This window comes from Apis dorsata, unplaced genomic scaffold, assembly GCF_000469605.1.
Source record: "Apis dorsata unplaced genomic scaffold, Apis dorsata 1.3 scaffold_7, whole genome shotgun sequence".
Lineage (NCBI taxonomy): Eukaryota > Metazoa > Arthropoda > Insecta > Hymenoptera > Apidae > Apis > Apis dorsata.
The window spans coordinates 23,114-39,661 of NW_006263310.1; the positions used below are offsets into that span (position 1 = coordinate 23,114).

General features: G+C 35.8%; 3 protein-coding genes across 3 annotated transcripts in view; all 3 read right to left on the bottom strand.

The window, feature by feature from the left end:
* Nucleotides 1-788, bottom strand: part of LOC102681140 (CAD protein) — a 17,738-nt gene extending 16,950 nt beyond the window's left edge. The window contains 1 exon segment of the mRNA XM_031508682.1: nt 391-788. Coding sequence (XP_031364542.1) covers nt 391-577 — 187 coding nt within the window. The 5' untranslated portion in view covers nt 578-788.
* A 198-nt stretch (nt 789-986) lies between these two features.
* On the bottom strand, nt 987-2,535 carry LOC102680923 (pyridoxine/pyridoxamine 5'-phosphate oxidase). Its single transcript, XM_006607604.2, has 6 exons — nt 2,394-2,535; nt 1,876-2,018; nt 1,656-1,755; nt 1,517-1,591; nt 1,253-1,455; nt 987-1,190 (listed from the first exon to the last, which is right to left on the bottom strand). The coding sequence occupies exons 1-6, from the start codon at nt 2,463-2,465 to the stop codon at nt 1,061-1,063; spliced, it is 723 nt and encodes a 240-aa protein (XP_006607667.1). The 5' UTR covers nt 2,466-2,535; the 3' UTR covers nt 987-1,060.
* On the bottom strand, nt 2,394-13,660 carry LOC102680779 (atrial natriuretic peptide-converting enzyme). Its single transcript, XM_006607603.2, has 12 exons — nt 13,055-13,660; nt 8,818-9,001; nt 6,315-6,528; nt 5,647-6,018; nt 5,309-5,541; nt 4,984-5,190; nt 4,684-4,897; nt 4,461-4,606; nt 4,216-4,387; nt 3,892-4,139; nt 3,362-3,480; nt 2,394-3,280 (listed from the first exon to the last, which is right to left on the bottom strand). The coding sequence occupies exons 1-12, from the start codon at nt 13,154-13,156 to the stop codon at nt 3,104-3,106; spliced, it is 2,388 nt and encodes a 795-aa protein (XP_006607666.1). The 5' UTR covers nt 13,157-13,660; the 3' UTR covers nt 2,394-3,103.
* Nucleotides 13,661-16,548: the final 2,888 nt, after the last annotated feature.

A 16,548-nucleotide genomic window follows, 5' to 3' on the forward strand; every position in this document is an offset into this window, starting at 1 on the left:
GCTGTCAGTATAAAGATAAGTATCACAGAAAAAATAAACAAAACATGTCTGATACATAAAAAAATTTCTTGCATGAAGTGCAGTAATGCGATGATTGTTTAATAAACGATAACATATGAAAACAGAGTTGTAATAAAATGATTTTAATATCCACGTGGTTATTTAATATTCACTGTCTGTAAAAATCACGTATAAATATCATTCTTGTTTTTTACTCAAGCATCCGTTTCAGAATAGCTCAATTAAAGGGAACAACGATCATGCTTATTGAATTAAAATCAAATGTATATATACATAACAGAAAAATAACGACAGATAAAGTTATATCATGGAAACAGCCATGCACGTGCGTAGACGTAATGGACGAGCACGTGTTGCTCGTACACTCACCTATTTCACCATCGACCGGTCTCTCCGCGCCGAAATGTCTTCCCGGGAAGACCGAACCATCTTCGAGGAGAAGATAGGCGATTTTGTGTGTACGATTAAAGTCGACCGCATGCTTATGCATTTTCTTAACGAATCACGCAGTACTTTTAGCGTGTTCTCGATCCGATGACCGGTGAACACTGTTCATGGTATAGGTCAAAGGTATTCTTTATACATCGAGGATCAAACAGGCTCTTACGGAATTTCAGACCTGCGCGCAACGCAATAAAACGCGGCTCCAGCCGATAGGACTTCTCTTATTCATTCTTATGCGTACAATCCTTTGCGCATGTCACGTGACTAATACCGGTTCGATACACTGGAATTTAAGCGCCATTTCATGGCACCAATTGAATTTAAATTTAAAATACTCATATAGAAAATCTTTTTCGTTTTTTTTATATTTTTATCCATAATAAAAATATAAATAGAGAAAATTATTGTATTTAATTTGTATAAATTCGATTATCATGGATTTTCTCATGTGTTAATGATGGAAATCAATAAAAAAGGGATAGGATATAGAATAATTAGATTTTAAAAATAATTTTTTTCTAAAATTTTCAAATATTATTATGGAAATTTATTATGGAATAATAAATTGCAATAATCATCTATTTAATGTATGATATTATGCTGCTATACGATGTTTCTTCCAAGAATTATTCAATGTATCTTTACGATATAATATACGATCACCTATAAAATAATCTCTTGCAAAATAAAATTCCATCATTGTCGGAAAAAGTTTGTATCCAACGCTGAAACAACATTTAAATATGGAATATTCATTATCAGGTTAAATGTTTGTAGATAAACTTACAAATGATCCGGCATCGGTAAATCATTTTCTCCTTTACGAACTGAATCAAATATTTCATCATGTTGCTGTTTTAATTCATCCCAATCGATATTATGTCCTTGTTTGCATATATGAGACCGGATTTTACAAAACAATGGCTCTCTATCATATAGATGCTTGAAATTTTCCTTCTCCAATTTTTTCATAATGCCTTCTATTCTTATCTATAAACGTTATGATATTATGTGTTTATTAAACATACGATTATTTGATTTTATTATGCACCTGTTTGCTGATCTCCTGATCCTGCTCATTTACATAAAACCAAAGATAACACATTGCAGCATATGGAATATTTTCCTATAATTATCAAAAGTGATTAATAAATAAAAAAGTCAAATGTTAAAATTTCGTATAAACTTACTAAATTATCAATCTTTTTACTCCGAATATCCGTTACAATTACAAAACCATCATTATCAAATTCTCGAAGAACAACGTTTCTTGCAGACACTTTACAATCTCTGTAACAAAATTTTTCATTAAAAAATGAATATAATATATAATTCATATACAATACATAATTCATGTACAATACATAATTCATGTACAATATATAATTCAAGGCAACAATCAATACCAACTTTGAAGTTGTAGCCAAGCAACAGGTGTCTGGCGCTCTCGGATTGTATCTTCGTGCTTCATCATGCCAAATCCTGAACAACTCAATCGGATGATCAACAACTTCCTCGATTTTTGCTAAGTCCGAAATATTCCTTTTTGACTCCTTAAGAAAATATTTCGATAAAAAAAAATCAATTCTTTTTTATAAAATATTGGTGATTGGAACTTTAATTAAAAATTAAGATAATGAAATATATAATTTGTCTCCAACTTAATATCGTTAATTGTTGTCAATTATATATAAAATCTCTGATAATAAATTAATTTGCATGTATTATGCTTAATTTATAATTATTTAATATATATTTCATTCTATATTTCATTGTATATTTATGACAAAAATAAAAGTATTAAGTTGCATCATTTATATTTGTATTTATTTGAAACGCGATATCTCTTAAAATTTATATTACAGTTACGTAATATTTTCTACAATTATAAATAAATCAAAGAGTTTTATTAATAGAGATTTTCTTACCATATTTTTGGTCACACTGAGTAAATTGGATTCGATTTGATCTATACACCGTCGCAAAAACTGACAACGCATTTGCAGAACTAAGACTCTGCTCTGCACATGAAGAGCATTATATTAAGTAACCCTGATTGAAACCTCCCACCATTTATATCTTGACTCTGCGCACAACTTTCTTCGCACAGTAACGATCATTAAATATAGAATATCAACCTTACCAATCATACTTCACTATCTATCTTCATTATTCTATGATAAATTTTATAAAACATCTATTTATATAATAATAATAATAGAAAAAATATGATTAATAGAAAAATATACATATTGCGACATATACATACTGCAACAAACAAATTTATCTTTAAAAAAGAATTTTGCATATTATTTTTTTCGACTATACTTTAATAAAATAATTTTTGTTTTCTTTACAACGCGATAACATATATGTAGATATCATACGAACAATGATATAACAACGAATCTTTGATAAAACTATACAATCGATTCAAACCGAACCGACACGAAAAATGTATGCCACGATAAGATGACACGATTTTACGCAATTATAAATTTACAATATATGTATATTTTACAGTCTATTAGATACAATAGAAAAATTGGATGAAGCGAAAAATGATTCTATAGTGTATATGTATATGTATTGCAATTTCAGTCCCTGTCAGTCCATATTGATTTATTTAAATAATATTTTAGATAAAAATCGTAGATTTTATCCAAGCGATATTAGAGGAAATTTTATCGTACAATCGTGGCCTTTCAGTACCGGTCTTTGAACACGCTATTCGCCAACTACCGACACCTGTTAGTGCCCATTTATGACTGTCTGGTTGAAGACATAACATAGGACTTCCAGCAAATTCTTCTTCCTGTAAATATTTTAAATAATAATTTTATGATTTTAGACATTTCTTTATGACTTTTACATACAGTAATCATAAATCACTTACATTACAGTCGTCAGTAAAATATGCCGGTTCTGTGCAAATACTATTTACCGATGCAATACTAATATTTTCGCATCGTTCCATCGCACTGTGTCTAAGCTGTACCCTTTGCAGCAAATCTCCTAGTTAAAAAAAAAATCATTTTTTTAAGAGACAATGAGTCATTAAATGAATTCTTACATTTTTTATTAATCGTAACGATTTCTTTTTAGTAATATATCAATAATATTGTAAAGTACCTACTAATATTTATGATTATAAATAATAATAAATTACTTTATTATATTGATATCGGTAAGATCACTTTATGAGGTCACAATAACCGCAACGTGGATATTGTATAACTCGTTTCGCTTTAGCATTCTTTTCTTGATGTGACAAATAAAAAAATACACGCGTGTTACATATATATGTAATATATAGTTACTTATATTTTTATGTAATGTGTATCGAAGCAATGATATAATATAATCTTAGAATTTCGAGATACACCTAAAACCTAAGTATCGTATATAATTAAACTTAATACTCACGATTTCTAGCCCATCCGAGGGTATTACAATGAGTTGAATTCATTGGTGGATCTTGATTCGAAGGCAAACATACCGGTCTTACAAAATCCGAAAATGTGGTCACAGGTCGATCAAGTTTTAATAAAACAGTTGTGCTTCCTTCTACCGGTGATTTAATCATACCTATGATTCTACGCTCTTGTTGCCATGGCGATATACTCGAGAGTCGTACAGTACCCATTCTCGCTGACCATTCTGCCTTTGGCTGTCTGTGATTGTGTTATACAAAGAAATGCTGCATATATATTTTTATATTGGAAATAATCTAAAAATAATAAAATATACCCTTGAAAACAAGATGCCGTCGTAATCAACCAATTTTCCGCCACAAGTGTGGCGTCACATACGTGTATCTCTTCTTTAAAGAGAGCTACGTGCCAGGGCCAATCTCCTGGCTCGGCCATTTTATTAAGACCTCGATTATCACTTTTTGCATGTAGAGATTGTACACCGCAGTCTAAACATAAGTTATATTTTGCAGATTCATATAAAATAGGAAAAACAAAAAACTTTTAAGGCTTGCCTCGTACCAAGTTCAGAACATTGGATGTACATAACTTCTTTGCTTGGACAGGGCGCTCTAACGAATGTGATCTCTGTTGCTAATGGATCCTGCATATGCACATATTGAATATTCTCTTCATCGTCGATTCGAACTTCTACGGATTTCATTCCTCTATAAAGAAAAATGATTGTTTTTGAAATAAATATTCACATGCTTTGTTTACAAAAATCAAAGCATGATATACTTACGTATAAGTCAATATACTGCATAAAGAGTTGGCGACAGTTTGAAGAACGTTTTCCATTTCTGTTCCTGGTAACGTTGCATTCAGATTCGCGGTGCAAAGTTTACCAATAGTACCTTTCTCGTTGAATACTACAAATCCTTCATTGTTATATTTTGTCGTGAACGGTGTATCCGAAAGTTGCGATTTAAGAGATCGAATACTTGGTGCTAAGGAAACTGAAAAAAATATAGAGAAAGCGATGAAATTCTATTACGATAAGAAAAAATAATTAGAATGAAAAATAAATCTGAAAGATACATACGACAATCCTTTTCATCACTGCCATTGGCGCAATCCATTTTTCCATCGCATCTTTTGCCACGTGGAATACAAGTTCTACCTACACCACAGTGCATATAACCGTCTCGACAATAAGCACAATTTTTCTCATCCGAAAGATCAGGACAATCAATTACACCATCGCAAATTCTCGGTGACAATGCTTTTGCTTGAAGCGCTTGCACACATCCTATATATACATATATATATATATATATATATATATATAATAACGCTCAATAATTATAGAAATTCATTCTATTATTTTTCATTGTTTGAAAAATAAATAAAAGGTTATGTTCCTTTACCTGGTTTTGCTCTACAACCACCTTGATCCACATATTCCGGGAAATTCGAACAATCCAATAACGGTTTGAATTTATCCGGAAGTCGATTGCCACATCCGTTCCAGAATTCTCTACAGAAGCTTCTGCAAGGTAACTGCAGTAGATCTTCCGGTTGACTGGATATACATGTCGGTTGTAAAATCTGGCATACAAAGTCGTATGCCAAACGATAACATTCCGCATCGACTAATTCTCTATAATGAAAAAGTTTCTGTAATAATGTAGAAGCGAGATCGTATGAATTCACAATGATCATGCATTTGATAAAATTTGTTTCGAGTTCGCGAATAGATATGTACCTGAAAGCGATCACATCCTCTTGCACATCAGCCAACGAACGATGACCCAATATATTTGGATAAGATGTAACGTTGTATGGTAGATGCTTGCAGTAAGACAAATTTAAATTGGTACATCTTCTAGGAGGTGGTTGTGTAGTTGTTGGAGGAGGTGTCGCAATGGTCGTTTGTAGACCGACTTGAGCATTGAGAGCTTTCAAGCTCTCTTGAACTTCAAGACTTGGTAATTCGATCGTTAAGTTAGTTAAATATTTTGAGGTTTCAGGATTTATTTCTTGTGTAAGAATTTCAACAATATCGGCGGTAGTAATAGTCTGATATCGTGGATCAAACCGAATCTCGAAATGGACCACCAAATTTCCACCTTCGGATCTGCATATGTACAATAAATAGTTAAACAATTAAGAAAATAGTTTCAATTTTTCGAAATCAAGAGAATGTCATTTATTCGTGAATTGATGATTATGAATTTTATATGTATATACACTATTCATAGTAAATTATATAATTTCAGAAACGATTCTTCAAATACGTTAATTTTTTTTAAATATACTAAAACATATTTATGAATTCGAAGTAAAGTTGTATATATCTATAGATTTGAAGCTTCAAATTCTTTATTTTTTTCTTTAACATATTAAATTGCTGGTTTTATTAAAAATATTTACCCATCGAGTGCTAATATTTCCACGGCAAGAAATGAAATTCTCACCCAACTACGACGAAATATTAGATTCAATCGATCACGATACTCTCGCGATCGTATTCGAAAGGCTTCGGAAGAGGGATCTGTTAATTCTGATACGAAGGAATCGCCTTCGATCACTCGGAATGTAGCCAAGAAGATTTGATCACCTGGAGGATCCGACGTTAAAAACGTATCTAGAAAAGAAAATTAATAAAAATCAAACGATTAAAAATGACATTTCTAAGCAATTATTTTAATAACAACGATTATCCGTTCGATACAACATTACGATATTTATTCGATATATATTCGATATCTTATTGTTGAAAATAAATGGAAAGAATCGATACTTTTATCTGATATTATAAAATCTATTATTTACGATGTCAATATGAGTCAAACTGATTCTTTTTATCGTAATTGGCAAGTAACTCGCGACACGGTATAGAACGAATGAACAAGTTTCACTTTAGGTTAATCGACCGATTTCCATTTTAGCGACTATCAGGGAGATACTGTTTATGTCCAATGATACTTTCTAAATAACCATCTTAAGACAAAACCTTTGTTTGAATGTTAGTACAGTACTGCCCATTGTTTTATATCAAAACTATTATCAATTTTTCAACGTAGTTAACATTCAACGAATCAATAAATGAAAATACAAACTAAGGAATTGAGGGCAACCGGGCAGCGAGACGGCTCGAGGCTCACCTTTCACCGTTCCTTTGGTCGATTATTTTTACGCCGCAAAGATTATTTTTTCAGTTCGCGATACAATTTCTTGCGGCCAGTGAACGATCTTCTGCGGATTATGGATCGGGCAAACAACAACGCTAACAACAGATATTTTCATTACACTTAGAAGTAACTTTCGAGTATAGAATTTTTCTCCTATAGAGAACGCAACAAGAAATACGAAACGAATGAAATGTAAAATTGACAAGCATAAACCAAAGAGGTTAAAGTACAATCCTCATTGGCTCGTGCATTTTTACTACCGAGCGGTCAATTGGATGTATAGTGTAATAAAAAGGACATTCTCCATGGTCCGCGCGGCTCAAGAAAAAACTTCAAAAATATTCCTTCACTCTCGATCTTTATCTAAACGTACATATTATATATTCTGAGTAAAAGAAAGAAAATTAAACATTAGAATAAAGCTTCAAAATAAAGGCTCGTTCTCATCGCTGTCCGAATATTTCTTTTCGTTTCTGAATCTCCATATTGTTTTATATGTGCAACGGAATATAGGTATGAATATCACATATGTACAATGGAATTAAATTCGACGTAACGAAAGGTTAGCAACTTCGATCTTCTTCGATAATCCTTGAACGCGAAATACTTTCGAAATGGGAATTCGGTTAGTATGATGAAGCATCGAAATGATTCAAGGACACGGATCCCCCCTTTGAGGTCGAATGTTGGAGGGGTGACAGGTAGGACGGCTCGATAACTCGGTCAGACCGTTAACTCTGCTACTTTCAAGGCCTCTTTGCTGGACTCCCAACACGATCGTGGATCTTCTTCGACCTTTGCCTCTCTTTAGTCGCGCAGCATGAATCGTAGACTGTGCTCCATACGCTGTTATATGCGCTTCGTCACGGCTGTATTCGCTTTCTTCCCTGGCAAATCGATTCTCGTCTAAGAATCCATGTAATTTTCGCGCTTAAATCGTCTACGGATAAAACATCCAATCGGTGTACGTAAACGTATTTTCTCGGTAACTCGGCCGAACCGTTATGTTTGCACGCTGAAAGACCTCAATGGGCTCTGGCCGCATCATCCACTTCTTCTTTTTTCTCTTAGCTTACCAAACTCGATAAGATCACTATATAGATCGAGATATTCTTTTAACATCATAATCAACTAAACAGTTATTCGACGTCTATTCGATCTCGTTTATTTTTCCATATCATTTACATTTTATATAATTTCTGAAATATTCTTAAAAATCTCTTAGAATTAGTTTACCGAGTATCGTAAAGTTCTACTTATTTTACATTCTTTCTCTTCCATTTACCGTTACCTATTTATCAACCGTGCATTAATTAGACGAAGATTCTATTTTTCCGCTATTTCTTCGTTACCTGTTTATCGCACGCACGAATGCAATCTCAAGGTGAAGTGCATACGCATTCACAAGGCGGAAAGCACATTCTTACAAACGAGGGAAGACGATCACACTTCACGCTTCGCAAAATGTTCAGACACCGTGAATAGCTCATCCATTTTGTAAAAAAAGCAATACATTTCATATCTAGCAAATCATCGGCCGTCGGTTAACCGAGTAACTTCATATTTACAGTTTCGCTTGAATCGACTTCGTCGTTCGAAGTGGAGAAAGCGCAAGAGCGAAATTTCTAATGCGTTTAAAACTTCCTTGGTTGAGCAAACATCGAATAGAAATTATTAAACGTTTCGAATCGAAATTTCTATTTCACGTTTAAACGCAAGAAACTTGAACTTGTTGTACTTACATCCGAGATATATGGAGACTCCAGAGAAGAGAAGGAAAAGTAGAAACGCGGCTAACACGCAGCATCCGCAACGATACTGTCCACCGAGTTTTCTCGTAAATCGAATGTCACTGTCCGATGACAGGATCGAACTCGGTGTCCCTGCACGACTGAATCTTCTCGTGCTTACCGTGCTTACCGATATCTGAAAAGAAAAACAAAAAAAAAAAAAGAAAAAAAGATTTCGATTAATTGACTGTGTAATTATTTCGATGAAAGGAAGAGAAAATTACGAAAGAAAAGCTCGATTAAAAGTATCAGGTATGTATCGTTTGGCATCGTTTCTCTGGTTCGAAGAAACGTTGGGAATCTTTCCCTCCTTTCTTTTGCCTCTAGATTTGTCTAGACACGACGACGGAGCAGGCATTGCCGAGATTTCTCGGCGAAGCACGACTCGCATTAACAATTTCTCTATTTCCGTCTTGCAATCCAAATGAAACACAATTCTTTTCTTCTTATTTTCTAATTTACTTATATAGGGTGTTCGATATGGAATCAAACTTATAATTACAGTATTAATAAGAATTATAAATTTCGAGATTTTTTCTATCGTTTTAATTTCTTCCTTTTGCAAGAATTTTGAACACATTAAACAAACAATCGATGAAAATTATTATTTAACGAGTCTTGAAAAAATTTTCCTTTTAAATATCTTCGACATAAATTTATATGAACTCTTTTTTTTTTTCAATTACTGGCCCAATTACACACTTCCTATTCTAAATGAAAGAGACAGATTCGAAATTCGAGAAAAATCAAAAAGAAATGAAATTTACACATTACAGATTACGTATCTTTTGAAAGGATTTTCAGACTTCACCATTACGGCAAATAGATTTCTCAATAATTTGCATGTCTTACAACCAGACACCTCCTATAAATAAATGAAAAAACGTACCGTCCATAATATCTTAAAGAACGCTTGTAAATGTTCCGCGATTAAAATTACGAAGTAATTCTCGAAATGTTACGTAACAACAGGTTCGAAGCGTGCGTTCAAACACGTTCAAGTTGCGTGCGATTTTGCGCGTGCATTTAACACGGAGTGCCACGGATACACGATATAGCGCTACGATACGGCGATGTGTATGTGTGTGCGTATATATATCGCGTACGACCACCAGTTAAACATCCACGTCGGGAGCAATGAGCTTATCTTCTGTGACGCGCGCGCTAAGTGTGTAAGCGGCCGTGTAATCGTCCTGGCACCGATGCGCGTGCACATTCGTCACCAACACAGTCACAATGCTCGCGTGTATCCGCGCGAATGCACAAAGGGGCCTACGCCCTCGTTCAAATGTTACGTTCGGCACACGCTCCGTACCAAAGATGGATCGCTACCTTTTCCACCGATCCCGACTTTCGACGCTTCTTTCGATGCATGAATATTCGTTGGTCTCGTAGGGTGCGTATACTAGTGAGGGTAAAAGTTGCTATCGAAAATTGAATATTTATTTTTCACTATAAAGGATATCGACGGTGTCTATTAATCAAAAATAAGTGAATTATTTATTTTTTTTTTCGTTAGAGAATTAGAAAATTTTCACTTAGTTTTCCACTTTCTTCGACGCTTCTTTCAACGCGATTGGAATATTCATTTAGAGTTGGACTTAGGTTTAACTTTCAAAAATTGTTCTCTTGTCATTGGACATTGTCAATGGACATTGTTGTGAAAATGAGTCTTAATATTTTTAGGTTTTAGATTTTATTTTTTTCAATAGAAAACATCGATATTGATTGTAAGAATTTTCACTCTGAACGTATTAATAAAAAATAAGAAGGAAAATTATTTCAAAGTGAAAGTATGCAAGTACACAATTTTCACTCTCGATGTAAAGATTACTTGGGAAAAAATAATTCTTGAGAAAGTTTTTTTTTTCTTTCTTTTCTTTTTATCCTCACGTGAATTCTCTAAAAATCGAATGTTTACTTCCCGAATACTTTCTTGGCGAGGAAAAGTAAATTTTTCGTCTTTCGTCATTTTCGTTGCATCATCATTCCTTTTTAGAAGAAATTGCGAGTCACAGGTTGGAACAACGAGCGATAAAAGCGAATAAATCAGGCATAAAAGCGTGTTCGAAACTAAAGACAAATAGGGATTTTATTCGCGTACGTTGCGTAATTAATCGAGACAAGGGGTGTCTTTGACGAACAATGGCGATATTACGAAAGCCGAATGAAAGTTTGAGCACGAAACCTTTGTACTCTTCGAAACCTGGCTCGATAATGGAAATCTTGTAGATTCTCGTAGGAAACGCTCGTTTTCACAATATTCCTTACAGCACTTTTTTTTCATTAATCGAGCACGATCGATCGAAGAAGGAAGATACGCGAGTGCAAATTATTATTCGCAACGAAAATTCTTTAACGGGCGGCGTTAGCGCGCGGTAAAAGTATTTCTTTCCTCGGCGATGCAACGCGGCTGAAAGGTCAAGAGACTCGATCTTTTCTTGCTGAAGGAACGGCGATGAAAGGCGGATCCTATGATCCAACGCGAAAAAAAAAAGGGAATGCACGGGTCGATAATTTCGCGATCCGTTTAAACAAGGATTTAATCAATTCAACCGATCGATCGAAATTTGAGCGCATCAGGTTGGAAAGTAGAATTCAGTGTCGGTGAACGAACGAAGAGATCAGAGAGATCGGCCGAAGAGATTAAGATGTGCTCTTAAACTAGTTGAATCTAAGAGAACGTTTCCGTTAATGGACACGGTCGATGGCTTTAAGGCCGAGAAAAATGAAGAGCTGACAGTGCACGTTAGAAAAGCGCTTTCCATCGGTGATCAAACTTTCGCGAAAGTTTCTTCGTTCTGGTTCCGCAAGAATAGAATCGAACGATAATCAACCAAGAAGAATCGCAAAAAATCGATTTTGATCTCATTCGTGTTTGTTTCCATCGTGTTGCTCCATGTCGCCCCCCCCCCCGTGTTTATCGTTCACCGTTTCGTTTGGAACGGGACGATCGTTGTTCGAATTTCGTCGATTTCGAAGAGATAAGAATAGAACGTCTGTCTGTCGCGAAGAAAGAAACGGTGTCATCGACCCAAGGAAAGAATCTACCAAGTTTCATTGGCTCGCCCGGTTCCTCGTGACTTTCTTGACCGTTATTACCGTTATTCCAAACGTCTGAGTACCTTTCCAAAAGAGCAAGAATCTAGGAACGAGTTCTGCTTGCTTTAAATTACAATCGGTTAGCGGTCTACACTGGCTAGTACATATATATATATATATACGGGGCACGTGCGTGCACCTAACCTGATGGCTGGGCAATAGAATAAACGCAGAGCAATCGTTATCGCTTTATCGACCGTTATCTTTACGAAATGCGAATCGTTCTCTTTCTTTTTCCCCGTATATTTCTCCCTCTTTCACTCACACACACACACACACACAACACACGAACACAATTTCCCTCGAAAATTGATTCCCACTACGCCAAGAGATCGTGTGCGATTTAATCCCGCTGCTCCTCTCCGTGAATAATGACAAACGCCACCTCGCGTTATAATTCGAACGGAATGCCGGATTGGAGGATTGGGCAACGGTCGGTAAACGGAATAACGGTGCATCGCGAGGAGAGGAGGGCCCAACCCAGGGTAACCCAACCCTGCTAACGCATCGTTCTTTGTTCCTCATCTAACCTAGCTTTCCGTCGAGGAGCGCGTAGGCATTTGTTTGTGACTTAATATTTTCGCGGTTGAAAAGATCCTTTCCGATGGAATCGATGCCTACGTTTGTTTCGCGCCAAAGTTTCGTTCGTCAAGTTTGCGCAACTGTATTGGCTCGCCGCAGCCCGAGTATAATTCAGTTAATGACCGTCCGGCGCGGTGCGACGCGACCGCAAAAAATAATTCGCACACAGCCCGTGTTTTCTTTCGCAGCCGTTCCCCCCTCCCCTCCCTGCCGCTCCCCCTATAGAGAGAAAAACGTGTTAATGGTATGCCGAAAGTTCTCTGGCGAGAGAAGGATCGTCACACTTTCGTGGCGAGACAATGTGCACCTTGTGTCGTTCATCGAATTTCTCATCGAACTTTTTTTCTTACATTTTCTTTCGCGCCCGATTTCACACGGCGGCCAACGACGGTCGTTTAATTAACCGCGAGACGATTCGAACGAGTAACGAGAGGAAAGCTTGTACTACTACTACTAGTACTACTACTACTACTATTAGGGGGAAAGTGCGCCACATACGTCTCACCTTCGAGTCCCACGAGCTCTTACGCTTGTGCTCCATCGCGACAGTCATCTTCGACCCGTTAAAACGATCCTCTTCTCCTCCATCAACGTTTCCTCGGTACATTAGCCGCGGCGTGCAGGCGCATCAACATCATCGTGAAATTCAATTTTCGTCTCTGTTCAACTCCGTCTTCTATATATATATATATATATATCGATTCACGCTTTTCAGTTTCTATTCACTGTTTTCTATTCACACCAAATACCATCTACGACGAGTATTTCCTCTCTTAGCGAGAAATAACCCTCTCGATTAACTCCGTGCACTTTCTTTTCTCCACCTTTTCTCCTCCTTCCCCTCCTCCTCCTCCTCCTCCTCCTCTTCCTCTTCGTCCAATTCAATATCGTTCGCTTCTTGACACCTATGCAAAAAATCAACAATTACAATACGGATGACACGCGCGGGCACATGTACACGCGCGCACACGCGCGCGTCACGCAACATATTGTCACGTTATTAAGAATCGCACGATAGGAATCGCGATCGAAAAAAATCGCGTAATACGTGACACCGAGTAACTAGATATTTAGAAACCTTATTCGCATAGAGCACTTGACACTGCTGCATTTACCGCGATAAGTATATATATATATAAATGTATATATATGTACGTTATACCATAGCCTCTTCTATATAGCTTCTTCTACGATCTAATCTTTTATTCGAAGGATCCCTTTTCTATTAAATTTTTTCCTTTTTATTTGAATATACGAATAAACGAGTCAACAACGCGTTTTCGAAGGAAAACGAGTGCGCGAAAATCTACGACCTCTCGAAAATAATTTAAAAGAAGTTTTCGACATTCGATCGATATAAATAAAGTTCGATCACCGAGATTGCGACGATTTCTTTTTTTTTTTTCCACGGACTTGAGATACGAGTTAAGGAGGCTGTCTCGAACGAAACCAAACTGCCAAGGGAACGGGGACCCGCCGTTTGCTAGATCGTTCCTTCGCTTCTGGATGCACTTTCACGTCATTACCGGTTCTCCACGACACGACACGGCACAACACGACGCGGGGCGCCGCGACGCCTTTATTGCATACACTTGCTGGAAAATGGAAAAATCGTCTTGTCGTTTCGAACGAAAACAACGATATTCGTGGAATCCGAATTCGAGACACGAATAAACTATTCTGACACAATTCCGTTGTTTGTCGAGAATGTGAAAGGATGCTGGAAAAAAAAAAAAAAATAGAAAGGTATCCAAAGAATATTTTTAGCCTTTAACCTGTTCTCAAGGAATTTGACTGCAACCGAAACCGCTCGTTCGAGACTTACTCTTCAAGGGTAACTAGTTAAATTAAACTACGAGCAACTTTAACGCCTTTCTTATTCACCAGACAAGGGCTTGTCAATGAACTTAATTCTACACGTACGATACACATATACATATTGCATTTTTAATATAAGACTATTGAATTTCAAGGGTAGATCGCGGATGGAAATTAAAGCTGTCCTAAGCAGTATCGATTTCGATTATGCACAAGCGCACGTTACTTCGATCATACGATTGTTCAACAATAATTATGAAAAAAAATGTGTTATACATTGAATAATAGAGAACATGCAAAAAAAGAAAAGAAATATTTTACAATTCCACATCGAAAAAAAAAAAAAATATACATATATATAGAAATGCTGAAAATGAAAAATATATACAAAAAAGTATTGCATGTTAAACTTACTTTCTTTTATCTTCGCATAAAAATCTACAGACAGATTTGGTCGATCGTTCAATTTTCGTGTACCAATTTTACATCACTACACGATCCATCTTACGCCACAATCCAACACATACTTTTCTTTTTCTTTTTTACGACGGGAGAAATATCGAATACGCGCGAGATGTTCACATAAAATTCATCGTGGTATCATATCGTCTCGTTCCACTGTGTTTGACGTTGTATTGGACGACAGCTGCGTCGACCGTACCGGAAACGTTTCCCTCTTCGACTACCGGGAACGTTAAAGTTAGCCTTTCACACTCTACGAAGCAACCGTCAAGGCGATCCTCTTTCTTCGTGTCACAGAAAGAAATAACCGTTAACACGACAGCCGAACCTTCGAGGAGCGAGGTACACGCACGAATGTGCGCCGCTCGGTCTACCGCCGATTAATGACCCGGGGGAAACGTATACGCGCCCTTCTCCAACACACAACGCTTCCAGCGTATACCGTTTACTATCCGCTCTTCGATTAATTGTTTACAATCCTATACGAAACTTTCTTCGCTCGTTAGAGAAGCATCATCCTTCTGGAAATTCTTCTTTAATTTTCTTTTTCTTTTTTTTTTTTTTAATATAACAGAACGTTTTATTTTCTTCACATCTTTCTTTAACAATCAATCTTTAAAATAAATGTTAAATCAATGTGTGGGTGAAATCGAAAAAATGTCGAAAATTCTTTTTCAAGAAATTATCTCAAGATTTTTATTAAAGGAAGAAATTTTTTTGTTAAATTAGATTAAAAGAATATTTAATATTCTATCCATTATAATTTTAATGATCTTTGGGAATTTCGACATTCTCGAATTCTTTCCAATATATTTTTATAAATAAGAAAGATTGAAAGATTAATTATTAATTCTTTTCATACGTACTATTAGTTTACTATCTTACTTGCGATTCAAAACTTCGAGGTTCGTTCAAATTCGAAATCATCCTGTAAGTTTCCCGACTTGTTAATTTCCACAATCCAAAGGAAAAAGCAGGTGAGAATGGAACGATCAGTGCAATTTGAATACTTAATCGTTCAGTTTATTCGTATGAACAATTAAATGATACATATACATGGTGTGTATGAATTACGTGTCTCTCACTTAGGTCTAATACATCGACAGCGATCAGAGGCGCGTACAGAGCATCGAACGAAGCAAAGTACCGCCACGATTGCGTAGCTACGTTAATGATAATAATAAAAATTAAGTATAACTACCCTGTAAAATACGTAATGCGAAAGTTCATTGATATTCATTTATATTTATACTTGATTGTAATTCACTGATACTCAAGAATGATACTATTCGTTTCGGAGTTGGCGGTATTCATAGGTAATCGCTTTCTACGATTCACGAATAGGTTCACAAATTTCGGAGGAAATTTATAATACAATGGCCACTCGAGCAATCGACAACGTCGAAACAATGGTGGGTAATGTCGAAACGAACGATAACAAATTTTATTCATGAACGAAAAATCCAACGAAGTGGAAATATATATATATAATATATATATATTTACGATACATAATACTGATTAATTAATCAACGATGATTTATCCAATAAGTGATTTATCGCACCTCGTTGGACGATCATTGTTATCATTTGTTTAACATTGTTGTGTCGTGACACTGTTCGGCATTGTCGATTACACGGGTACCTGTCACATCATAGACCTTCCTTGAAATGCAAGATCTTATTGAATCGCAAGAAAAAAAAAAAAAAAAAAAAAAA

Coding starts and splice junctions, on each gene's coding strand:
- LOC102680923 (XM_006607604.2), bottom strand. CDS start 2,465: ATGCGTTGTCAGTTTTTGCGACGGTGTATAGATCAAATCGAATCCAAT. Junction 1,756..1,875: donor TGCTTGGCTACAACTTCAAA/GTTGGTATTGAT, acceptor ATTTTGTTACAG/AGATTGTAAAGTGTCTGCAA. Junction 1,592..1,655: donor GTAAAAAGATTGATAATTTA/GTAAGTTTATAC, acceptor TGATAATTATAG/GAAAATATTCCATATGCTGC.
- LOC102680779 (XM_006607603.2), bottom strand. CDS start 13,156: ATGTACCGAGGAAACGTTGATGGAGGAGAAGAGGATCGTTTTAACGGG. Junction 5,542..5,646: donor GAGGATGTGATCGCTTTCAG/GTACATATCTAT, acceptor TTTTCATTATAG/AGAATTAGTCGATGCGGAAT. Junction 4,898..4,983: donor CAGTGATGAAAAGGATTGTC/GTATGTATCTTT, acceptor TATTTTTTTCAG/TTTCCTTAGCACCAAGTATT.